The following is a 25,375-nucleotide window of genomic DNA, read 5'->3' as shown; positions in this document are numbered from 1 at the left end:
CCGAGAGAGACAGATAGAGAGAAAGAGACAGAGAAAGAGAGAAAGAAAGAGATGCAGAGATAGATTAAGAGAGAGAGAGAGAAACAGAAACCGAGTGAGACAGAGTGAATTAGTCACAGAGAGAGAGAGAGAGAGACAGAGATAGAGAGATATGCAGAGAGATAGAGACAGAGAGATACAGAGATAGAGAGAGAGAGAGATACAGATAGAGAGAGATACAGACAGAGAGATAGAGAGAGAGTGAGAGAGTGCCAGCGATACAGAAAGCGAGACAGTGGGAGGGGCAGAGAGTGAGCACGGTGTGAGGGCTCGGTGCTCTGACCTGTAAGCGGCTCCATTGGATGCGCCCGACACACCGCGCTGCGTTGCGCCAGGCCTGCTTCGCCCCGAAGATCAGCTCGTTCTGGGTCAGCTGGTAGGAGCCGGTCCGTTCCACCTCCGTCGCCACGGCCGCCAAGCGCTGGGTGTGGGCTGGGGTGTCCGCCCTGTGAGCCCGGACAGGAGGGGGCAGCTCATCAATGGGGGGCCGAGATACCTCGCACACATTCACACCAATTGCACCAAAGCTGCCCCCACTCCCCTCCCCTCCCCCGCTCCCCACTCCGCACCCCTCCCCCATACTCCCCCACTCCCACACCCCTCCCCCATTCCCCACACTCCGCCCCCCTCCCCCATTCCCCACACTCCCCCACCCCCACACCCCTCCCCCATTCCCCCATTCCCCACCCCTTCCCCCTACCCACACTCCCCCACTCCCCCTACCCACCCCTCCCCACACTCCCTCACACTCCCCACTCCCCACCCCTCCCCCACTCCCCACACTCTCCACCCCTCCCCCTTACCCCCACACCCCTCCCCCACTCCACACACTCTCCCTACCCACACTCCCTCACACTCCCACCCCTCCCCCAGTCCCCACCCCCCACACTCCCCACCCCTCCCCCACTCCTTCCCCACTCCCCCTACCCACCCCTCCCCCACTCCTCCCCCCACCCACCACTCCCCCACCCCTACCCCCACACCCCTCCCCCCTACCCACCCATCCCCCCGACCCAGCTACTCCCCACACTCCCCACCCCTCCCACACTCCCCACCCCTCCCACACTCCCCACACTCCCCACTCCCCTCCCACACTCCACTTCCCCACTCCTCCCCGACCCATCTCTCCCCGACTCTCCAAACTCCCACACCCCTCTCCCACACCCCTCCCCCAACTCGCCCACTCATCCACCCCTGCCCCACTCACCCCTCCCCTACTCACCCCTCCCCTCCCCCACTCCCCTCCACCCCTCCCCTCCCTACTCCCCCACCTCCCCTCCCCCACACCCTCCGCACCTCCCCTCCCCCACACACCCCCCACCTCCCTTCCCCCACCTATCCCCTCCCCTCCACCACCCCTCACCTCCACCCCTCCCCCACACCCCCCCACTCCACTCCCCACTCCCCCACCCATTCCCCCATCCCTCACCTCCACCCCTCCCCCACACCCCCCCACTCCACTCCCCACTCCCCCACCCATTCCCCCACCCCACTTCCCCACCCATTCCTCCTCCCCACTCCCCCACCCATTCCTCCTCCCCACTCCCCCACCCATTCCTCCTCCCCACTCCCTCACCCATTCCTCCTCTCCACTCCCCCACCCATTCCCCCACCCATTCCCCCACCCCACTCCCCCATCCATTCCCCCACCCCACTCCCCCACCCATTCCTCCTCCCCACTCCCCCACCCATTCCTCCTCCCATCCTCTTGCCACCGACTTCATCAAAATTGACCCACACCCTTCCCTGAACCCCTCGTTCCCCAATCCCAGAACACTGACCCCTGAACCCAAAAACCCCTGAAGCTACAGAACCCAGAGCCACCAGCCCAGGAGCCCTCGATCGCGGCACCTTTTCATGGCCGTGTAGTACTGGTTGAGGAAGGCTGTTGCTTGCGACAGGAGTTTCTCCGTGGGGCGGGGGTCACCTTGTGGTTTACAGAAGAGCTCTTTGGGGAACATAACGGAGCCCAGACACCTCGCCTCCGAGCACGGGGATCGCTGAGGGAAAACAGACGGGAACAGGCGGTCAGTAACCAAACACACTCACCGCCCAACCATTCACAAAGTATCACCCCCACCAACAATAACATACAGCCACAGGGGAGCTTCTCCCGATACCCCTCAGCCCTCACCCTCTCCCTGTATCCCTCCCCTGTATCCCTCAGCCCTCACCCTCTCCCTGTATCCTCACTCATCACCCTCTCACTACATCACCCTCTCCCTATATCACCCTCTCCCTATATCACCCATCACCCTCTCCCTATATCCCTCGCCCATCACCCTCTCCCTATGGGATTTGCGTGACCTCTGTGCTGTTTTCCCGATGGTCTCCTAACACTAATCCCACAAAGTTGTCTGTTGTCATGATGTTGTCAGACCCGGCTCCCATGGAGTCCCAGGTCCCACTCTTTCAACTCCTGCCTTAAGTACATTGCAACATAGGAACAGGAGTAGGCCATTCAGCCCCTCAAGCCTGCTCCGCCATTCAATCAGATCGTTGCTGCTCAGTATCTTCATCTCCCTGCCTTGGCCCCATACCCATTAGTACCCTCACCTTACTAAAATCCATCAAGTTCTGACATCTCCCTGCCCTCCCCCTGCCCCCCTTCCCCTGCCCCTCCTCCCCTGCCCCTCCCCCCGCCCCCCTTCCCCTGCCCCTCCCACCTGCCCCCCTTCCCCACGGTCCCCTCGCCCTCCCCTGCCCCGAAGGAATGGCGGCTGAAAGGCTCTGGCACCTTCTGCGCCTGCAGGTACAGGGTGTCGTACAGCAGGTTCCCGCTCTCCCAGTTCTTCAGTCTCACGAACTTGGGCGTCTGGAAGGTGGTGCTGTGGGAGACGCTGTGGGGAAACACAAGGAGGTCCGATCAACAAGGGTCAGGAGGAGCGCGAGGTTCAGGCAGGCACTGCGTGCGTCACTCTTTGCACTTTACTCTTTACTCTGTATCGAACCCCCTGTACCTGTCCTGGGAGTGTTTGATGGGACAGTGTAGAGGGAGCTTTACTCTGTATCTAACCCCCTGTACCTGTCCTGGGAGTGTTTGATGGGACAGTGTAGAGGGAGCTTTACTCTGTATCTAACCCCCTGTACCTGTCCTGGGAGTGTTTGATGGGACAGTGTAGAGGGAGCTTTACTCTGTATCTAACCCCCTGTACCTGTCCTGGGAGTGTTTGATGGGACAGTGTAGAGGGAGCTTTACTCTGTATCTAACCCCCTGTACCTGTCCTGGGAGTGTTTGATGGGACAGTGTAGAGGGAGCTTTACTCTGTATCTAACCCCCTGTACCTGTCCTGGGAGTGTTTGATGGGACAGTGTAGAGGGAGCTTTACTCTGTATCTAACCCGTGTTGTACCTGCTCTGGGAGTGTTTGATGGGACAGTGCAGAGGGAGCTTTACTCTGTATCTAACCCGTGCTGTACCTGCCCTGGGAGTGTTTGATGGGACAGTGTAGAGGGAGCTTTACTCTGTATCTAACCCGTGCTGTACCTGCCCTGGGAGTGTTTGATGGGACAGTGTAGAGGGAGCTTTACTCTGTATCTAACCCCCTGTACCTGCCCTGGGAGTGTTTGATGGGACAGTGCAGAGGGAGCTTTACTCTGTATCTAACCCGTGCTGTACCTGCCCTGGGAGTGTTTGATGGGACAGTGCAGAGGGAGCTTTACTCTGTATCTTACCCGTGCTGTACCTGTCAGGGAGCATTTGATGGGACTCTGTCTCTTTATTTACCTCTCTATCTATCCGCCCACCTCCCTTTATTCTGTAGCTCTCCTTCGCGTGTTTGATTCTCTGTCCATTTTTCTGTCGATCCTGTTCGCTGTCTCCATTTCTCTCAGTTGCTCTGCCCCTGTATGTCTGTGTCTCACATTCTGTGTGCCTGGCTGTATGTCTCACAGGGCCCCTCGCCCACATTATCTGAAGAGTCTGGTTGGTTAGCAGCCTCCTGGCCCAATACCCTGTGCTGGAATGTTGGAGCTTTGTGAACAGGAAGCTGTGGGATGGGAGGAAGGCCGAGAAACAAACCGACAACCAGACAGGAAATGGGCCAATGAAAGGATTCACATTGCTGATTCACCAGCATGGTGCCGGGGTTCGAAGGTTAAATGAGGAGGTCAGGTTGCAGGGACTGGGCTCGTGTTACCTCGAGTATCGAAGATTAAGAGGTGATCTAATTGAGGTGTTTAAGATGATTGAAGGAGTTGACAGGGGAGAGCGAGTGAAACTGTTCCCTCTGGTGGGGGGTCCAGAACAAGGGGGTGTCACCTTAAAATTAGAGCCAGGCCGTTCAGGGTGAAGGCAGGGAGCACTTCTTCACACAAAGGGCAGTGGGAATCTGCAACTCTCTCCCCCAAAAAGCTGACAAGGTCAATTGAAAACTTCAAAACTGAAGTTGATCGATTTTTGTGAGGCAAGGGTATGATGGGTTACAGAACCAAGGTGGATGGAATTAAGATCCAGATCAGCCCATGATCTGCTTGACTGACACAACAGGCTGGAGGGGCTGAATGGCCTCCTCCTGTTCCCAGGTTGCTTCAAGTTTCAGGATAACTGGCGTAGATCGAGAGGTCGGAGACAGGTGTGTCGAGAGGGGTGCCCTTGCCAGAGGCGCTCCGTGGCACCCAGCACACAACTGGCGATGTCCTGCCCCCGGGGTCAGCACCCGGCACAGTGCCAAGGTACGCTTCTGCCAGGCACAGAGTAAGGTACGAGGTCAGCTGATGCCCGATTGGAATGCCCATAACCAGCTCACAAAGGGGAAGGAAACCCATGCGTTTATAGAGCGCCTCTAGAAGCGTAGGCGCTGTTGTGATGTCATGACGCACGGCAGCTCATCTGTACAAGGCCCACAAACACCAATGGGATAAATGTCCCCAATATTGTTTATTAGCGGCACTGGCTGAGGGAGGAATGCTGCACCAGGATTTCGAGGGGACTGCCATGCTCTTTTTCCATTGTGACGTGGACTGGGTCTCAGTTTAACGTCTCATATTAAAGGAAGCACTTCCAAAAGTGCGGCGCTCCCTCAGTACCACTCCTCCGACAGTGTGGCGCTCCCTCAGTACTTCCCCCTCCGACAGTGCGGCTCTCCCTCAGTACTGCCCCTCCGACAGTGCAGCGCCCCCTCAGTACTGCTCCCTCCGACAGTGCGGCGCCCCCTCAGTACTGCCCCTCCAACAGTGCAGCGCCCCCTCAGTACTGCTCCCTCCGACAGTGCGGCACTCCCTCAGTACTGCCCCTCCAACAGTGCAGCGCCCCCTCAGTACTGCCCCTCCGACAGTGCAGCACTCCCTCAGTACTGCCCCCTCCGACAGTGCAGCGCCCCCTCAGTACTGCCCCTCCGACAGTGCGTCACTCCCTCAGTACTGCCCCCTCTGACATTGCAGCGCCCCCTCAGTACTGCCCCTCCGACAGTGCGGCACTCCCTCAGTACTGCCCCTCCGACAGTGCAGCGCCCCCTCAGTACTGCCCCTCCGACAGTGCAGCGCCCCCTCAGTACTGCCCCTCCGACAGTGCGGCGCTCCTTCAGTACTGCCCCTCCGACAGTGCAGCACTCCCTCAGTACCACCTCTCCGACAGTGCAGCACTCCCTCAGTATCACCCCTCCGACAGTGCAGCACTCCCTCAGTACCACCCCCCGACAGTGAGGTGCTCCCTCAGCACTGACGCTCCGACAATGCAGTACTCTCTCAGTACTGCCCCTCCGACACTGCAGCACTGCCCCTCTGACAGTGCAGCTCTCCCTCCGTACTGCCCCTCCAACAGTGCGGCGCCTCCTCAATACGGCCCCTCCGACAGTGCAACGCTCCCTCAATACTGACACTCTGATTGAGAGTGTCGGCCTAGATTATTGGTCTGGAGTGAGGCTCGAAGCCAGAGGTGAGAGAGAGAGTGATGCCCAATGAGACAAAGCCAAGCCTGGAATGCTCACCTGTGCTCATCGCTCTTGCTGTTCGGAGGAGCCGAGGTCTTTTGCTCAGATTCCGGGGCCAGTACCTCGCCTTTGACCAGCTCCTTGTCCTCCATCGCCTCCAATTCCTGACTTTTTTGTACAGAGTAGAATCGAAGCTGGAGCGATATGAAAATCAGCTTGTCCAAAGCGGTTGTGTTGATCCAGGCGAATGGCCAACCCACAGAGAGGCAGCTTTGGGCCCCAGCACAGCAGGCTGACTGGGCAGTTATCTGGGCTCAGTCCATGTACTGTCCTCTTTCACAATGGGCTACTGATGAATCAATCCTGGGGCAGCTTGTTCGATTTCCTCATACTTCACAATATCCTGGTAACATCTGACCAACCCTGACTGGAAGTGAATTGCCAATAAATCTCCCATTTCACAATAATAGCTTTCTCTTTCACTCAGGGCAATGACAGAAAGAGAGAGTGAGCCAGGTAGAGTGAGAGACAGAGACAGAGTGAGAGAAAGAGAGACAAGTACTGAGTGAGAGAGAAAGAGGTATAGAGTGAGAGGGAGAGAGAGAGAGAGACAGGTAGAGAGAGAGAGAGAGAGAGAGAGAGAGAGAGGTACAGAGTGAGAGAGAGAAAGAGGTACAGAGTGTGAGAGAGAGAGGTACAAAGTGTGTGAGAGAGAGAGGAACAGAGTGAGAGAGAGAAGTACAGAAAGAGAGTGAGAGTAAGAGAGAGAGTGAGAGAGAGAGAGAGATGTACAGAGTGAGTGAGAGAGAGGTACAGAGTGAGTGAGAGAGAGAGGTACAGAGTTAGAGCGAGACATGTTGAGTGTGTGAGAGGGACAGGTGTAGAAAGAGAGAGGGAGAGACAAACTGGAAAAGAATGCGAGTGGGCACAGGCGGGCATGGAGCCAGGGGTCTTCCTACTCTACGTGTGGGGCTCAGTACCACACCGGGGGAGAGAGGGCAGTGCACACAGCACAGGCCGGGAATGGAGCCTGAGATCTTCCTGCTCGGATTCAGATGCCAAGGACTTCATGGCCACAGTGACCTTTGCGGAGAGGGCATTGTGGGTACAGGGTCACTGACCCTGGGCATTGTGGGTACAGGGTCATTGACCCTGAGCATTGTGGTTAGAGGGTCACTGACCCTGTGCATTGTGGGTACAGGGTCACTGACCCTGTGCATTGTGGGTACAGGGTCACTGACCCTGTGCATTGTGGGTACAGGGTCACTGACCCTGTGCATTGTGGGTAGAGGGTCACTGACCCTGTGCATTGTGGGTAGAGGGTCACTGAGGGTACAGGGTCACTGACCCTGGGCATTGTGGGCAAAGCTTAACGTGGTGAGATATCTGTATTGTACTATTGGCGCTGGGTATAACGTGAGGGTACACAGTCAGGGTAATGTAGTGTGAGCTCTGTATTGTACCTGTCCTGGAACGCTCTATGCTGGCACTGGCTATAAATTGGAGGTACACTGTCAGGGTAATATGAATATAAGAACACAAGAACATAAGATCATAAGAAATAGGAGCAGGAGTACACCCTATGGCCCCTCGAGCCTGCTCCGCCATTCAATATGATCATGGCTGATCATATGACAGGCTGCATTAGAGGGCGCAGCGTGCAGCGATCCGGCCTGGAAATCGGCGCAGTCCCGGCCTGTCAGACCATCAGCAGGCCGGGGCCATTAGAGGGAGCAATGTGCGATGGCATACCACTGCAGGAGGGTGAGGTCAGGTCGCTGATTGCAGTGCGGGTAGGCACAGCAGGAGGAGCGAAGGATCAAGAGTTTGTAGAAGGAAGTGACCGGGGCCCAGAAGAGATGTGAGTCTGGGGCCCAGAAGGGGCAAGGGTCCAGGGGAAGCCTGAGCCAGCCCACATTTCTATATGTGTGAGTGCTCGGTCCGTGCAGCAGAGCAAGTCTTCAGACATCTTGGGTAATCCTTGCCACTGGACCAAGACCTCGCTCTGTCAAGCCCGTGTGGTGGCTGGTGTACAACGGTCATCACACGTTAAAAAAATCCACGCACAGGCATCTTCCACCCTTCAACATGTAGTTCGGGACCTGGGATATTAGGTCCTTCATTGAAACACCTGTGAACTCATCCCTTTTTGGCGTGGAAGCAAGTCATCCTCTCCTCGAGGGACTGCCTATGATGATGATAATGATAGCTGATCATACAACATCAGTACCTCACTCCCGCCTTCTCTCCATACCCCCTGATCCCCTTAGCCGCAAAGGCCACATTTTGAATATATCCAACAAACTGGCCTCAACAACTTTCTGTGGTAGAGAATTTCACAGGTTCACCAGTCTCTGGGTGAAAAAGTTTCTCCTCATCTCGGTCCTAAATGGCTTACCCCTTATCCTTAGACTGTGACCCCTGGTTCTGGACTTCCCCAACATCGGGAACATTCTTCCCGTATCTAACCTGTCTAAACCCGTCAGAATGTTATATGTTTCTATGAGATTCCCCTCTCATTCTTCTAAATTCCAGTGAGTGTAAGCCTAGCTGATCCAATCTCTCCTCATATGTCAGTGCTGCCACCCTGGGAATCAGTCTGGTGAACCTTCGCTACACTCAATAGCAAGAATGTCCTTCCTCAAATAAGGAGACCAAAACTGAACACAATACTCAAGGTGTGGTCTCACCAAGGCCCTGTACAACTGCAGTAAGACCTATACTCAAATCCCCTCGCTATGAAGGCCAACATACCATTTGCTTTCTTTACTGCCTGCTATACCTGCATGTCTACCTTCAATGACTGATGTACTATGACACTCAGGTCTCATTGCACCTCCCCTTTTACTAATCTGGCACCATTCAGATAATATTCTGCCTTCCTGTTTTTGCCACCAAAGTGGGTAACCTCACATTTATCCACATTATACTGCATCTGCCATGCATTTGCCCACTCACCTAACCTGTCCAAGTCACTCTGCAGCCTCCAGGCATCCTCACAGCTGACACTGCCACCCAGCTTAGTGTCATCTGCAAACTTGGAGATATTGCATTCAATTCCCTCATTAATGTATATTGTAAATAGCTGGGGTCCCAGCACTGAACCTTGCGACACCCCGCTAGTCACTGCCTGCCATTCTGAAAAGGACCCTTTTATTCCCACTCTTTGCTTCCTGTCTGCCAACCTGTTCTCTATCAACATCAATACATTACCACCAATATCATGTGCCTTAATTTTGCACACTAATCTCTTGTGTGGGACCTTGTCAAAAGCCTTTTGAAAGTCCAAATACACCACATCCACTGGTTCTCCCTTGTCCACTCTATTAGTTACATCCTCAAAAAACTCGAGAAGATTTGTCAAGCATGATTTCCATTTCATAAATCCATGCTGACTTGGACCGATCCTGTCACTGCTTTCCAAATGCGCTGCTATTACATCTTTAATAAATTGATTCCAGCATTTTCCCCACTACCGATGTCAGGCTAACCGGTCGATAATTCCCTGTTTTCTCTCTCCCTCCTTTTTTAAAAAGTGGTGTTACATTAGCTACCCTCCAATCCATAGGTACTGATCCAGAGTCCATGGAATTTTGGAAAATGACCACCAATGCATCTACAATTACTCTGGGATGCAGTCTATCAGGCCCTGGGGTTTTATCGGCCTTCAGTCCCATCAGGTTCCCTAACACCATTTCCTGACTAATAAGGATTTCCCTCAGTTCCTCCTTCTTGCGAGACCCTCGGTCCCCTAGTATTTTCAGGAGGTTATTCGTGTCTTCCTTAGTGAGGACAGAACCAAAGTATTTGTTCAATTGGTCTGCTATTTTCTTGTTCCCCATTATCAATTCACCTGATTCTGACTGCAAGGGACTTACATTAGTCTTCACTCATCTTTTTCTCTTCACATATCTAAAGAAGCTTTTGCAGTCAGTTTTTATGTTCCCTGCAAGCTTCCTCTCAAATTCTATTTTCCCCCTTCTAATTAAACCCTTTGTCCTCCTCTTCTGAAATATAAATTTCTCCCAGTCCTCAGGTTTGCTGCTTTTTCTGGCCAATTTATATGCCTCTATTTGGATTGAGCACTATCCCTAATTTCCCTTGTTAGCCACGGTTGAGCCACCTTTCCTGTATCATTTTTATGCCAGACAGGGATGGACAATAGTTGTAATCCATCGATGTGATCTTTAAATGTCTGCCATTGCTTATCCACTGTCAACCCTTTAAGTATCATTCGCCAGTCTATCCTAGCCAAATCACGTCTCCTTTCTTTAAGTTCAGGACTCTAGTCTCTGAATTAACTGTGTCGCTCTCCATCTTAATTAATCTACCATATTATGGTCACTCTTCCCCAAGGGGCCACGCATGACCAGATTACACAAGACCCAGTCTCAGATGGCCCTTATACACGCCAGGAAATCCTCCTCCACAGTATTGTTACCAGTTTTGTTCGTCCAATCAATATGCAGGTTAAAGTCACCCATGAAAACTGCTGCACCCTTATTGCACGCTTCCCTAATTTCCTGTTTGGTGCCACCCTCAACCTCCCTACTACTGTTTGGTGGTCTGTACACAATTCCCGCTGACGTTTTCTGCCCTTTGGTGTTTCGCAGCTCTACCCCATACAGATTCCACATCATCCAAGCTAATGTCCTTCCTTACTATTGCGTTAACCTCCTCTTTAACCATTAACACCACCCCACCTCCTTTTCCTTCCTGTCTATTCTTCCTGAATATTGAATACCTCTGGATGTTGAGTTTCCAGCCTTGGTTACCCTGGAGCCATGACTTCGTAATCCCAATTACATCATACCCATTAGCAGCTATCTGCGCAGTTAATTCATTCACCTTATTACGAATGCTCCTCGCATTGAGACTCAGAGCCTTCAGGCTTGTTTTTTTAACACACTTTGTCCTTTTAGAATTATGTTGTAATGTGGCCCTTTTTGATTTTTGCCCTTGATTTCTCTGCCCTCCACTCTTGCTTTTCTCCTTCCTACCTTTTGCTTCTGCCCCCTTTTTACTTCCCTCTGCATCGGTTCCCATCCCCCTGCCTTATTAGTTTAATCCCTCCCCAACAGCTCTAGCAAACACTCCGCCTAGGGCATCGGTTCCGGTCCTGCCCAGGTGCAGATCATGTCTGATCATTGACCTCAACAACACTTTCCCGCCTGATCGCCATATCCTTTGATTCCACTAAACTCCACAAATATATCGATTGAATATATTCAGAGTCTCAGCATCCACAGCCCTCTGGGGCAGAGAATTCCAAAGATTCACCCTTCGAATGAAGAAATTCCTCCTCATCTCAGTCCTCAATAGCTGACCCCTTATCCTGAGATTGTGACCCCTGGTTCTAGATTCTCCAGCCCGGAGGAAACAACCTCTCAGCATCTACTCTGTCAATCCCCTTCAGAACCTTGTATGTTTCAATGAGATCACATCTATATATGCATAAGAACATAAGAATTAGGAGCTGGAGTAGGCCATTCAGCCCCTCGAGCCTGCTCCGCCATTCAATATCATGACTGATCTTCTACCTCAACTCCACTTTCCTGCACTGTCCCCATATCCCTTGATACCCTTAATATTCAAACATTTATCGATCTCTGTCTTGAATATAGTCAAAGACTGAGCTTCCACAGCCCTCTGGGGTAGATAATTCCAAAGATTCACCACCCTCTGAGTGAAGAAGTTTCTCCTCATCTCAGTCCTAAATGGCTGATCCCTTATTCTGAGACTGTGACCCCTGGTTCTAGACTCCCCAGCCAGAGGAAACATTCTCCCTGCATCTACCCTGTCAAGCCCTCGAAGAATTTTGTATGTTCTAATGAGATCACCTCTCATTCATCGAAACTAGGCCTAGTCTACCCAATCTCTCCTCATAGGACAATCCCCCTTCCCAGGAGTCAGTCTGGTGAACCTTCGTTGCACTCCCTCTATGGCAAGTGTAACCTTCCTTAGGTAAGGAGCCGAAAACTGTACACAATACTCCAGGGCCCTATATAATTGCAATAATGGTTGAAGGGTGTTTTTGTGACTGGAAGATTGTTTCCAATGGGGTTCCACAGGGCTCAGTACTAGGTCCCTTGCTTTTTGTGATATATATCGATGATCTAGACTTGAATATAGGGGGTATGATTAAGAAGTTTACAGATGATACAAAAATTAGCTGTGTGGTTGATAATGAAGAAGAAAGCGATAGACTGCAGGAAGATATCAATGGACTGGTCAGGTGGGCAGAACAGTGGCAAATAGAATTCAATCCAGAGAAGTGTGAGGTAATGCATTTGGGGAGGGCTAACAAGGCAAGGAAATACACATTAAATGATAGTACACTGAGAAGTGTAGAGGAATAAAGGGATCTTGGAGTGCGTGTCCACAGATCCCTGAAGGTAGCAGGCCAGGTAGATAAGGTGGTTGAGAAGGCATACGGAATGCTTGTCTTTATTAGCTGAGGCACAGAATACAAGAGCAGGGGGTTATGCTTGAACTGTATAAAACACTCGTTCGGCCCCAGCTGGAGTACTGCATGCACTGGAGAGAATACAGAGGAGATTTACGAGGATGTTGCCAGGATTGGAGAATCTTAACCAAGAGGAAGGATTGGATAAGCTGGGTTTGTTTTCCTTGGAACAGAGGAGGCTGAGGGGAGACCTCATTGAGGTGTATAAAATTATGAGGGGCCTATATATAGTGGATAGCAAGGGCCTATTTCCCTTAACAAAGGGATCAATGACCAGGGCGTATAAACTTAAAGTAATTGCTAGAAATTCGAGAGGGGATTTGAGGCGAAATTTCTTCCTCCAGAGGGTGGTGGGGATCTGGAACTCGCTGCCTGAAAGGTTGGTAGAGGCAGAAACCCTCACCACATTTTAAAAGTACTTGGATGTGCACCTGAAGTGCTGTAACCTACAGGGCTACGGACCTCGAGCTGGGATTATCCTGGATAGCTCTTGTTGGCCGACGCAGACACGATGGCCCGAAATGGCCTCCTTCCGTGCTGTAAATGTCTATGATTCTATATCTTTACTCTTATACTTGAATCCTCCTGTAATAAAGGCCAACATACCATTTGTTTTCTTAATTGCTTGCTGTACCTGCACGTTAACTTTCAGTGATTGGTGTACAAGGACACCCAGGTCCCTCTGAACACCAACATTTCTCAATCTCTCACTGTTTAAAAAATACTCTGCTTTTCTATTTTTCCGACCAAAGTAGATAACTTCACGTTTCTCCACATTATATTCCATTTGCCATGTTCTTACCCACTCACTTAGCCTCTCTATATCCCTTGAAGCCTCTTTGCATCCTCCTCACAACTTACATTCCCACCCAGCTTTGTATTATAAACTTGGATATATTACATTTGGTCCCTTCATCTAAGTCATTGATATAGATTGTGAATAGCTGGGCCCCAGCATCGATCCTTGCGGTACCCCACTAGTTACAGCCTGCCAACCGGAAAATGACCCGTTTATTCCTACTCTCTGTTTTCTGTCCGTTAACCAATCCTCAGTCCATGCTAGTATATTACCCCCAATCCCATGAGCCCTAATTTTGTTTAATAACCTCTTGTGTGGCACCTTATCGAGTGCCTTCTGAAAAGCCAAATATATCACATCCACTGGTTCCCCCTTTATCTATTCTACTCGTTACAACCTCCAAAAACTCTATTTGTCAAACATGATTTCCCTTTTATAAATCTGTGTTGACCCTGCCCAATCCTGTTATTATTTTCTAAGTATCCTGTAACCACGTCCTTAATACAGGTGCAACATCCAAAATCCAGAGTTCCAGAATCTGGAATGTTCAGGAATCCGGACACCGGGCCGATCCATAGCGGGATCGTCCGGAAACCGGAAAATGTTCCAGAATCTGGACTCCCCCGCCTCAGCCGACCAATCGCCCCCCAGCCCCCACCCACTGGCCTTGACCCGACCCCCCTCACCCAGGCCTTGGCCCAACTCCCCCCCCCCCGGCCTTAGCCCAACCCACCTCCGCCCCACCTGCCCCTGCCCGACCTCCCCCCCAGCCTCGGCCCGACCTCCTCCCGGCCTCGGCTCGACCATCCCCCCCAGCCTCAGCCCGACGCCCCCCCCCCACCATACTCGACCCGAACGAACCCCCCGCACGACCTTCCTACCTTCCTCGGCCCAGTAAAGGAATTCTAAAATCCAGAAATACCCAGAATCCGGAACGGTCTCAGTCACACCGTAATAGATACTAGCATTTTCCCTATACTGGTGTCAGGCTAACTGGTCTGCAGTTCTACCTTTTTTCGCACTCTCCTTTCTTAAATAGCGGGGTTACATTCACTACCTTCCAATCTGTGGGAACCATTCTAAAATCTATCGAATTTTGGAAGATGACAACTAATGCGTCCACTATCTCTATAGCCATCGCTTTCACAATCCTGAATGCCAACGTTCAATGACTGATGTACTATGACACCCAGGTCTCATTGCATCTCCCCTTTTCCTAATCTGTCACCATTCAGATAATATTCTGCCTTCCTGTTTTTGCCACCAAAGTGGATAACCTCACATTTATCTACATTATACTGCATCTGCCATGCATTTGACCACTCACCTAACCTGTCTAAGTCACCCTGCAGCCTCTTAGCATCCTCCTCACAGCTCACACTGCCACCCAGCTTAGTGTTATCTGCAAACTTGGAGATATTACAGTCAATTCCTTCGTCCAAATCATTAGTGTATATTGTAAATAGCTGGGGTCCAGCACTGAACCTTGTGGTACCCCACTAGTCACTGCCTGCCATTCTGAAAAGGACATGTTTATTCCTCCTCTTTGCTTCCTGTCTGCCAACCAGTTCTCTATCCACGTCAATACATTATCCCCAATACCATGTGCTTTGATTTTGCATACTAATCTCTTTGTGTGGGACCTTGTCAAAAGCCTTGAAAGTCCAAATATACCACATCCACTGGTTCTCCCTTGTCCACTCTACTAGTTACATCCTCAAAAAATTCTAGAAGATTTGTCAAGCATGATTTCCCTTTCATAAATCCATGCTGGCTTGGACCGATCCAGTCACTGCTTTCCAAATGCGCTGCTATTATATCTTTAATAACTGATTCCAACAAATTCCCCATTACCGATGTCAGGCTAACCGGTCTATAATTCCGTGTTTTCTCTCTTCCCTCCTTTTTTAAAAAGTGGGGTTACATTAGCCACCTTCCAATCCATAGGTGCTGATTCAGAGTCCATAGAATGTTGGAAAATTACCACCAATGTATCATTATTTCTAGGGCCACTTCCTTAAGTACTCTGGACTTATCAGATTATCAGGCACTGGCGATTTATCAGCCTTCAATCCCATCAATTTCCCTAACACAATTTCCTGACTAATAAGTATTTCCTTCAGTTCCTCCTTCTCGCAAGACCCTCGGTCCCCTAGTATTTCCGGAAGGTTATTTGTGTCTTCCTTAGTGAAGACAGAACCAAAGTATTTGTTCAATTGGTCTGCCATTTCTTTGTTCTCCATTATAAATGCACCTGATTCTGACTGCAAGGGACCTACATTTGTCTTCACTAATCTTTTTCTCTTCACATATCTATAAAAGCTTTTGCAGTCAGTTTTTATGTTCCCTGCAAGCTTCCTCTCATACTCTATTTTCCCCCTCCTAATTAAACCCTTTGTCCTCCTCTGCGGAATTCTAAATTTCTCTCAGTCCTCAGGTTTGCTGCTTTTTCTGGTCAATTTATATGCCTCTTCCTTGGTTTTAACACTATCCCTAATTTCCCTTGTTAGCCACGCTTGAGCCATCTTCCCAGTTTTATTTTTACGCCAGACAGGGATGTACAATTGTTTAAGTTCATCCATGTGATCTTTAAATGTCTGCCATTGCCTATCCACCATCAACCCTTTAAGTATCATTCGCCAGTCTATCCTAGCCAACTCACGTCTCATACCATCGAAGTTACCTTTCTTTAAGTTCAGGACCCTAGTCTCTGATTTAACTGTGCCACTTTCCATCTTGATGAAGAATTCTACCATATTATGGTCATTCTTCCCCAAGGGGTCTCGCACAACAAGATTGCTAATTAATCCTCTCTCATGTCGAAATCTCGACCTCCGAAAAGAATGACTCCGACACTTACAGCTCCGGTAGAAGTTTTCTTTACTTTACTTGCTCGCAAGGGGTAGGTCACACTCATTCAAGGGCTAAGTGAACACCTCCGAAATGGTTCAGTTTAACAAGATATTTATACAGTAAAACCAAAGTTCTGGCCTCTCCCTGTGTATTGCTCTGTCTCACAGTCAGTGAATACAGATAAAGAGTTAATTACTATATCCTGGTCCTGACATGGTTTACAGATATTTCCTTTTGTCAGGGTTATCAGGAAGCCAAACGGCCATTACTCCATGAGTCATAGGTAATGGGCTATCACCTGTCTTGTATTGTGTCAGGATTGTTTCAATTTCCTGGTCAGTTTATCTGTTTGCATCAAATGGATGAGGTCTCGGAAAGAGATAATGGCTAGAAGATAAGGGTGGGGTGACATGGAACTCCTGTAGTGTAGACAATAGGAGAGCACCATGGGGGGGGGTTACTTGTCTCAGCATGACTTGTCTCCTAGCTGTCTGATGGCCATCAGCCATCTAACAGCAGGTTTAGCTGTTTCTGCAAGCTGACTGCTAAAATGCAGAAAGTTCTGGAAGGGCCAGGACTCCATTTTAATCAAAAGGCACACAAATACCGTATGGTATCAGCTTAGATAAAAATACTTTCCACATTCCCCCATTTTGTCCTTCACAAGGACAACTCAATCCATTCTGATCTTGTACAGTCTCTCCATTTCCATTTCCACACAAGAGCCTTCAGCAGTTGTTGCTACCATAACTCTAGCCGTGGTCTCGGTAGGTAACATAGTTTCTCCCACCCTGGCACAACAACACTTAATGATGACAAATAATAGATACAGGGCGAAGACTATCAGCAGGAATATGATCAAACCCTGTACCACAGATTTCCCCAGGGCTCCCAACCATCCTGATGTTTTCAGCTAGACTACCGATATCTTCTGATTTATCTGGGATATACGTACAGCATTCTTCACCTATTAATGCGCATGTTCCTCCCTCCTTGGCTAGGAGATAATCTAAGGCCATACGATTTTGGAGAGCCACTGTTCGAATAGCTACCATTTCGTCATTTATCCCTTCAAAGGCTTGGGAAGTTGCGTTGGCTACTGATTCTACTAAGTTAGCCAGTTTCCGTAACTGCCATTCGGTCGATGCTATTCCATAGGGTGGCACCATTACCTTGAATATTCCGTTTAGCCACTTCAAATCCCGTTTAAATCTGTGGATTCCATAGGCCTCCCTTAGAGTCCTTACTGATCTGATAAGGGGTACCACATATCCTAAGTAACAGGACCCTGTCCAGTTGGCTGGTAACCATGGGTAGGCTTTATGGCCACAAATAAAGTAGGTGCAATTATAGGGCGTCAGCTCCTGGTCCTTTCGCACTATCCCTACTCGAGTGGTCTCACCTTCCCACCCTTCACCTGGGGCTTTGTTATGGACCGTTGTCCAGCCAATGGTTGCTATCTTTCTCTCAGTGGGATTAGTTGTGGCTTGCCATTTAGTCATTTGGGAACACTTGCTGCGTCCCATTTCTGGTCCTTTAGTCTCATTACTCACTAGGCATATTATACCTTCAGGATTTCCTATTCTGGGAGTAATGCTTAGGAAGGGAGGCTGATGGTTATTATCATAATTGGGCTGGTACCATCCCTGGAAGGCTGTAAGTTTATACCCTGCCGACCTCCATTCTGTTTGCTCCTTCGTTTCTGGCCCCTTAGTTAATTTTATCCTGTTTTGCACTGTCAACCATTCTACCATTTCTGATTCGTTAAAGGGGACAGATCTCAGGGGAATACCCCCCTGGAGTGGACAGGTACATGGGAACATATCCAACAACTCGACAAGTTTCTTTCTTGAGCATACCTATGACTCAGTGCCATAAATACGTTTACGTGCAATTCCCTTCGGTGGTGGGTCTGTACCCCTGGTGTAATCAATAATGTGAAGTAAAACCCTGTCAAGCCCAGCACCATCAGTCCCCATAGTCCATACAGTTCCTTATTCAGTCTTCCTTTTTCTGTTCCTCTGATCCCTTCGTCCCTTCCTCCTGGTCGGGTGCCCGTTTGCAATGGGATGCGTGGATCCATGTTGGTCTTTCCTTTACCTTGATTGCAGTATTGGTCGCCAGCAAGACCTGGTATGGTCCTTCGAATCTTGGCTGTAGACTGCTTTTCCTTTTAAAAATCTTGATGTAAACGAATTCCCCTGGCTCCAGGTTATGACACTTCCCTTCCGCTGGCTTGACTTGGGCTTCCTTTACCTGTGAATGAAAGCTGGAAATACATTTGGTTAGTGCAATACAATAATTCAACATATTTTCCTCCATTTTGTGGATGTCCATCTGTTTTGCAGTAAATGGTGCTGTAAAAGGTAGTCGTTGGGGACGTCCCATAACTATCTCATGCGGTGACAGGCCTGTTGTTCTGTTGGTTGCAGATCGCATTACCATCAAGGCTAAGGGCAGCAGTTCTGTCCATTTCAGTCCAGTGTCATTGCATAGTTTTGCCAGCTTATTTTTAAGCATTCCATTATATCTTTCAACAAGTCCAGCTGATTGTGGATGATAACTGCAATGAAAACGTTGATTAATCTGTAAAGCTTTACACATTTCTCTTATAACAGTTCCCGTGAAATGTGACCCGTTATCACTGGAAAGCTTAGCAGGAATTCCGAAGCGCGGTACAATTTCTTTTAACAAACATTTAGCAACAGTAGTGGCATCGGCCTTTTTACATGGAAAGGCTTCAATCCATCTAGAGAACACATCTACAATAACTAATACATACTTGAATCGCATACACATAGGTAATTCAATAAAATCCATTTGTAAATGTACAAAAGGCCCGACTGGATTTGGGTGGGAGGCAGATTCTACTTTTTCCGTCTTACCCGGATTCATTGTCTGACAGGTAACACAATTTTCACAGATTTGTTTTGCAATTGCCGAAATACCTGGTGCATACCAAGTTGCCAAAATATAATCTGCCAATCCCCCTTTGCCTGCATGTGTGAATGTATGAACACATCAGGCAATCCATGGAAGTAAGGATCTAGGGGCCACCACACGGCCGTCGTGGTGAACCCATATTCCTTCTGGATTTTTATAACATTGATCCTTCGTCCAGGTCACCACCTCCTCCGTACTGGCCTGTGTCTGAAAGGCCAGCACGTCATTAATAGTGGGTGGTGGGTCTGAGCAATTATCTTTCCTTAGTGGGAACAATGACACCTGCATCCCCCCTTTTGACAGAGCTGCTGACTTAGCTGCATTATCAGCTCTGGCATTCCCAAGTGCCACCTCATTCGACTGGCCTGTATGTGCCTGGCATTTGATAATGGCAAGTTTTAAGGGGCATTGAATGGCTCGCAGGAGATTTTCCACTTGTTCTGCATTTTTTGATAGGGGTTCCTGAAGAAGTCAGGTACCCGCGAATCTTCCAAATTTGTCCATAGTCATGTGATACCCCAAAAGCATACCTGGAGTCAGTGTAGATATTAACTGTGTGTCCTTCAGCCAGAATACAGGCTCGAGTTAACGCAAACAATTCGGCTTGTTGGGCTGAAAAGGAGTCTGGAAGAGAGGCTGTTTCGACAACATTAAACTGAGTTACAATTGCATAAGCTGCTCTCAGTTGGCCCCTATCATTTCGTAAGGCTGATCCGTCAACATAGTACACTAGATCAGGATTACACATTGGTACATCTGTTAGATTGATATGTGGTTTAGTCACTAATTCGGTTACCATTTCACATGAATGGGGTTCGCCGTCGTCTTCCGTGGGGAGTAGAGTGGCTGGATTTAAGGTAGTACATCGTTTGATGACAAGGTTCGGATTTGATAACAGTTCGACCTCGTATTTAGTGGTTCTTGCGGAGGTTAGGTGTTGGGTGGCACATTTAGTAAGTAAAATCTCGACAGAGTGTGGGATATACAAAATGGTCTGATGATTTAGAGTTATTGTCTGAGCCTGTTGCATAGCATAATAAGCTGCTGCCAACGAAGGAAGACATCCTGGTAGTCCGCGTGCCACTGGGTCTAGTTAGGTACTGAAATACGCTACCGGTCGCTGCCTGTCCCCATGTAACTGAGTCAAAACAGATTGTGCAAAACCCGACTTGTGATGCACAAATAAGTTGAATAGCTTAGTGTAATCTGGTAATCCCAAGGCGGGTGCTGAAGTGAGGGACTGTTTAAGGTTCTGAAAAGCATTCCGGGATACCTCATTCCAAATCAACTTCTCTGGTAGTGCGGGCATGGACATGTCTAACAGTGGTCTAACAATCTCGGAATAACTCGTAACCCATTGCCGGCAGTATCCTGTCATGCCGAGGAGGTGTTTCATTTCTCTCTTGGTTACTGGTAGTGGGGCAGAGCAGATTGCTTTTACTCGGTCTTGTGTCAATTGTCTCGTATCTCTGACCAATTCGTGCCCTAGATACCGAACCTTTTCTGAGACAAATTGTAACTTTGCCTTTGACACCTTGTGTCCTTTCGAGGCCAGAGCTTTTAATAACACAAGGGAGTCCGTTTCGCAGGCCAATTTGGAGGGTGAGGCGAGCAATAAGTCGTCAACATACTGCACAAGTGTAGAACCTGCTGGTAAAATTACATCTTCCAGATCCCTCTTTAGGCACTGTGAGAATATGGTAGGGCTCTCGGTATATCCCTGCGGGAGTCTTGTCCACGTATATTGGCGTCCTTTATACGTGAAGGCAAACAGGAATTGGGACTCTGGGTGAATGGGTATTGAGAAAAATGCTGAACACAGATCAACTACTGTGTAATACGTTGATGATGCCGGAATACTGGCAAGTATAATTGCCGGGTTGGGTACCACTGGATAAGTTGGGAATACCGAATGATTCACGGCTCGTAGGTCTTGGACAAATCTCCATTTGTCACTATTGGGCTTCTGCACCGGAAAGATCGGTGTGTTACATGGACTTCTAGTTGGAACGATTACTCCCTGGGCCAGCAGGGACTTAATGACTGGCTCAATACCTTGTTCTGCGGCTGGGGACAAGGGGTATTGAGGCTTCTTGGGGAGCGGGGCGGTTGAATTGATCGCTACCTTATAGGGTTGTGCGGTGAGCATCCTTCCTACTTCATTGGCGTGTGTAGACCATAGTTGTTCTGGAACTTTAGCAAGAAGCTCTGCTGTGCTTTGTCGTACTGGGAAGCTAGTGGCTGAGAGCATCCTTTCTTCTAAGACAGCATTGAAGTATATTTTCCCATTCAACTTGACAGAATAGCCTCCCCCCCTTTCATGTTGCCCCAAAGTTCCATTACGTGTGTGCCATTCCTCTTGTACTGGGGATCCTTGCATTCTTTTAACCATTCGTCCTAAATCCTGGGGTTTATGTGTGCCTGCAACCGCAAGGGTGCAGTGTGGAATGCTCCCTTTAAACCTAAACAAGCTCTGACTGTGGGAGGATAATTCAACCCCTGCCGCTATCCCTTCGGGTCCGATAAAGATTTTTTCGATCATCAATTGATGTTTCTGGTGCAGGAATGGTTGATAAAAGATTTGTGCTGTAGCGTCTGATCCCGTTTTGTCACAATATGCTGTGCAGTGTAATGTTTCGTACCACTTGCCCAAGGTTTGAGATTTGAGATTTGAGGTAGTCTGTGATTAACCTTGTTACACACTAATATGAACCAACCAAATAGGATAGGGTTTTGCTTAGTGTGGGGTCCAAATTTTCCCAGGCATACAATATGGGAGTTGTGGGTTGAAGTAGTGGATATGCGCCACATTTATCTATGGGGACTCGAACCTCCAGACCAGCTGGGGAACAGAGGATCGTGGCATTCATTTGACATAACAGGTCACGTCCACACAGATTCACTGGAACCTCCTTAGACAGTAGGAATGAATGACTATCTTCGTAATCCTCTAATTGTACATTGATAGGGTTGGAGAAAAACATTTGCTGTGCGTGTCCAGATAGTCCAATCACTGAGGTTTGATTAGTGGAAGTGGGAATTCCCCTCGTATCCTCACTTGAAAGGACCGAATAGGTGGCACCAGTATCCACTAGGAATGGGACATCCTTTCCTTGTATTCGTATTTTTACTTCAGGTTCTCCTATGGCATTTAACGAAACGACGGGTAGCTGTTTGTTCGCAGCACTCGGGTCTGGGATTGGGCGTCATTGATCATTATACGGACAATTTGGTGGTTGGCCGAATTGCTTTTGATTCTGTGATCCAAATGGATCTTGCACAGAGAAATTAGTCTGAGGTCTAGCATGTACCTGGACTTGGGTCGCATACGGGTTGGGTTCTGAAGGGGGAGGGTGTGCTCTATTACCTGCCTGTTGAGTCCAATCATGATTTAGTTGTTGCTGTTTTGCCCGGCAAGTTCTAGCCCAGTGTCCAATCTGACCACCATTGTGACAGGTATCATATTGTTCCTGCCCTGCACCTCCTCTCCCTCTTCCCCTGTAATATCCTCCTCTGCCTCGCCCTCTTCCTCTACCCTGGGGGGGGGGGGGCGTAGGACGGTGTCGCTGGGGTGGGTGTTATTGGAGCTGCTTGTCCTACAAACATGGTGACCTTGCTTCTAGATTCTCTATTTCGCTCTTGTATGTCCTTTAACATAGATACAACCTTGGATAGCGATTCCTGTCGCCATCCGAGACAAACTAGTTTAAAGGGATCTCTGAGTTCGGGCCGTAGCCCGTTTACCACGGCGCTGATCATAGGAGCTTCTACCTCCTCCATTTTCATGCCTGAACATTGGTTCATGATCTCTCGCACTCTTTCTACATAATCCTCAACATCCTCCTCCTTTCTTTGTGTAGTTTCCATAATTTTGGACCAATTCGTTTTCCTCGGGAACACCGAATGTAAGGCTTCCCAACATCTTCCCCAGAACCCCTCTCCTGGCTTCGTGCTGGGATCTGCATCCGGAGCCTCTCGATGGGTTTTAAAATCTTTGCATTTTATCTCAAGTTCGGCAAATTTTGTGTCCTTTAACCATGCTTTCAGTAAGATTTGACCATCTAATATAATGAGTTCGTGGCACAAGATGATTACTTTTAACTGGTCTATGGCCTTTTCAATATTGGTTTTGGGGTCTGCCAATCCTTCCACAATTATTCTTAATTCACTTGGTGACCATGGTCGATAAATAGGGACCGGAGCCCCCCCAGAGAGTGGACTGGGAAAAAGTCTTACTGGGTATGCAGATGATGATAGCTCCAGGGCAACGGGCTCTGGTCCACGGGTATGACTTCGTGTGCCCCCTGCAGGGCCGTCACGGTATTGATTCCCTTGTGACTGACTTATATTTCCTGCAGCCGCACCTGTATTGTTGGGAGCGGGTGTTACCCCGTTTCCCTGTACTCCGGCCCGAGGATCATCTCCTCCTTGGCCTGGAGCACCCCCCGGGGATGGAACATACGGCGGTGGTCGATGGCTGTAGGGAGTCCAATCCTCATCCCAGTCCTCATCCTCATCCTTATCCCAACCCTCAGGAGCCCTAGGTGAGTGTGCCTTTGTCTCTTTAGCAACCATAACGGATGGGTGTTTGTTATGTCGAGGGCGATTCACCTGCTCTACCCGTTCATCCCCCTGCTTTCTCCCTCTAGTACACTGCTTGCTAACTCTTAGGCTCTTCTCGTGTCGTTCCTCAGCTTCCCTTTTCCAATCTCCAAACGCTGACCAATTCACTTTTTTTTTTCCTCTTTTACCTGGGTCTCTGTCTATAAGGCATTCTTCTAGACAGGTTATTCTCTCTAAATTGAATGAACCATCGGGTGGAAATGGCCTGTTTTCACCCTTAGTCCATTTTACCCATTCTCTTAGGTGGTCAATTGAAGACTGACCACAATTCTGGAGCATAAAATGGGCTGGGGTCCCTTTTGGTGGTGGTTTACTTGCTCCAGCCCCCATTCTGGATGATTTAAGATTTTTTCCACAGTTTCTGATCTCACAATCCTTTCGGCCAACCGAGTTCTCTACGCCCACTTCTCCTGGCCGTTACGTGGCCTGAAAAGGCTCTTAATTCGGGCTCAGTCTGGGTGTGTGAGATATGTTGGCACGAACCAATCGTAGTTGATCAATCAGTTACTGTTTCTTTTCCTAATCAATCCTTGTGTTTTTTTTTCGAATCACAACTTTCCCTAGTGACTCTTCCCGTTTCTCTAATGGCAATGACTCACAAAGGTATTGCACCCAACAGTAATACAAGGACAACAAACAATATTCCCGTGAGTACACAAATCATAACCTCTAAACAAATTCTCAGTCTGCGTTGTACGCCACTACAGACCGAGTCCTTAACTTATCCTAATAAAAACTGATAAAACTTAAGGTTCCGTACCCAAACTCTTTGATCGATTGCGCTCTTTTTTTTTTATATAGTCTTATCACATAAGAACCCCTTCCGAATTAAAAACAATAAAAATCTTATCACATAAGAACCTGGAACCCTTTTCGATCGACTAGCACTCCCTTACCTACTGAAACCTTCCCCGGGCTGTCTCGAGATTTTTTCCAGAACCTGTTCTCTTCTGCTGGCGAGCTGAGAAAGAAATGGTTATAAAAAAATACCTTTAACTTTTAAATGCCGAGTCTTGTAGATGCAGTACATCCGCTGTGGACAACAGATTACATATGCGATCCAACAGTGAAGAAACCTCTTGTGAGCAAAAGGCTCACCTTGTTTGGCCACCGAAGCCTTTCACTGGAGAGGCACTATGCCTGTATCCGTTTTACTCACAGGACAGAGAGTATGCATCTCGGTGGAACCTCCAAGTATAACTGTCGAAATCTCGACCTCCGAAAAGAATGACTCCGACACTTACAGCTCCGGTAGAAGTTTTCTTTACTTTACTTGCTCGCAAGGGGTAGGTCACACTCAGTCAAGGGCTAAGTGAACACCTCCGAAATGGTTCAGTTTAACAAGATATTTATACAGTAAAACCAAAGTTCTGGCCTCTCCCTGTGTATTGCTCTGTCTCACAGTCAGTGAATACAGATAAAGAGTTAATTACTATATCCTGGTCCTGACATGGTATCCAGATATTTCCTTTTGTCAGGGTAATCAGGAAGCCAAACGGCCATTACTCCATGAGTCATAGGTAATGGGCTATCACCTGTCTTGTATTGTGTCAGGATTGTTTCAATTTCCTGGTCAGTTTATCTGTTTGCATCAAATGGATGAGGTCTCGGAAAGAGATAATGGCTAGAAGATAAGGGTGGGGTGACATGGAACTCCTGTAGTGTAGACAATAGGAGAGCACCATGGGGGGGGTTACTTGTCTCAGCATGACTTGTCTCCTAGCTGTCTGATGGCCATCAGCCATCTAACAGCAGGTTTAGCTGTTTATGCAAGCTGACTGCT

The 25,375-nt window shown here is 48.9% G+C and overlaps 1 protein-coding gene across 1 annotated transcript in view; it reads right to left on the bottom strand.

Annotated features, from left to right (window-relative positions):
- The window catches only part of LOC139251755 (nitric oxide synthase 1-like), a 207,686-nt gene extending 200,675 nt beyond the window's left edge, over nt 1–7,011 (bottom strand). Inside the window, exons 1-4 of the mRNA XM_070873295.1 lie at nt 5,966–7,011; nt 2,777–2,879; nt 1,891–2,039; nt 323–485 (exon numbers count right to left, since the gene is read on the bottom strand). Of these exons, the coding sequence (XP_070729396.1) occupies nt 323–485; nt 1,891–2,039; nt 2,777–2,879; nt 5,966–6,060 (510 nt within the window). The 5' untranslated portion in view covers nt 6,061–7,011. The remainder of the gene's footprint in view (nt 1–322; nt 486–1,890; nt 2,040–2,776; nt 2,880–5,965) is intronic.
- Between the last annotated feature and the right edge of the window lie 18,364 nt (nt 7,012–25,375).

Source organism: Pristiophorus japonicus, unplaced genomic scaffold (assembly GCF_044704955.1).
Source record: "Pristiophorus japonicus isolate sPriJap1 unplaced genomic scaffold, sPriJap1.hap1 HAP1_SCAFFOLD_441, whole genome shotgun sequence".
Taxonomy (NCBI): Eukaryota; Metazoa; Chordata; class Chondrichthyes; family Pristiophoridae; genus Pristiophorus; species Pristiophorus japonicus.
Note: the sequence above shows the minus strand (reverse complement) of the source record. Positions and strands in the feature narration are given on the sequence as shown.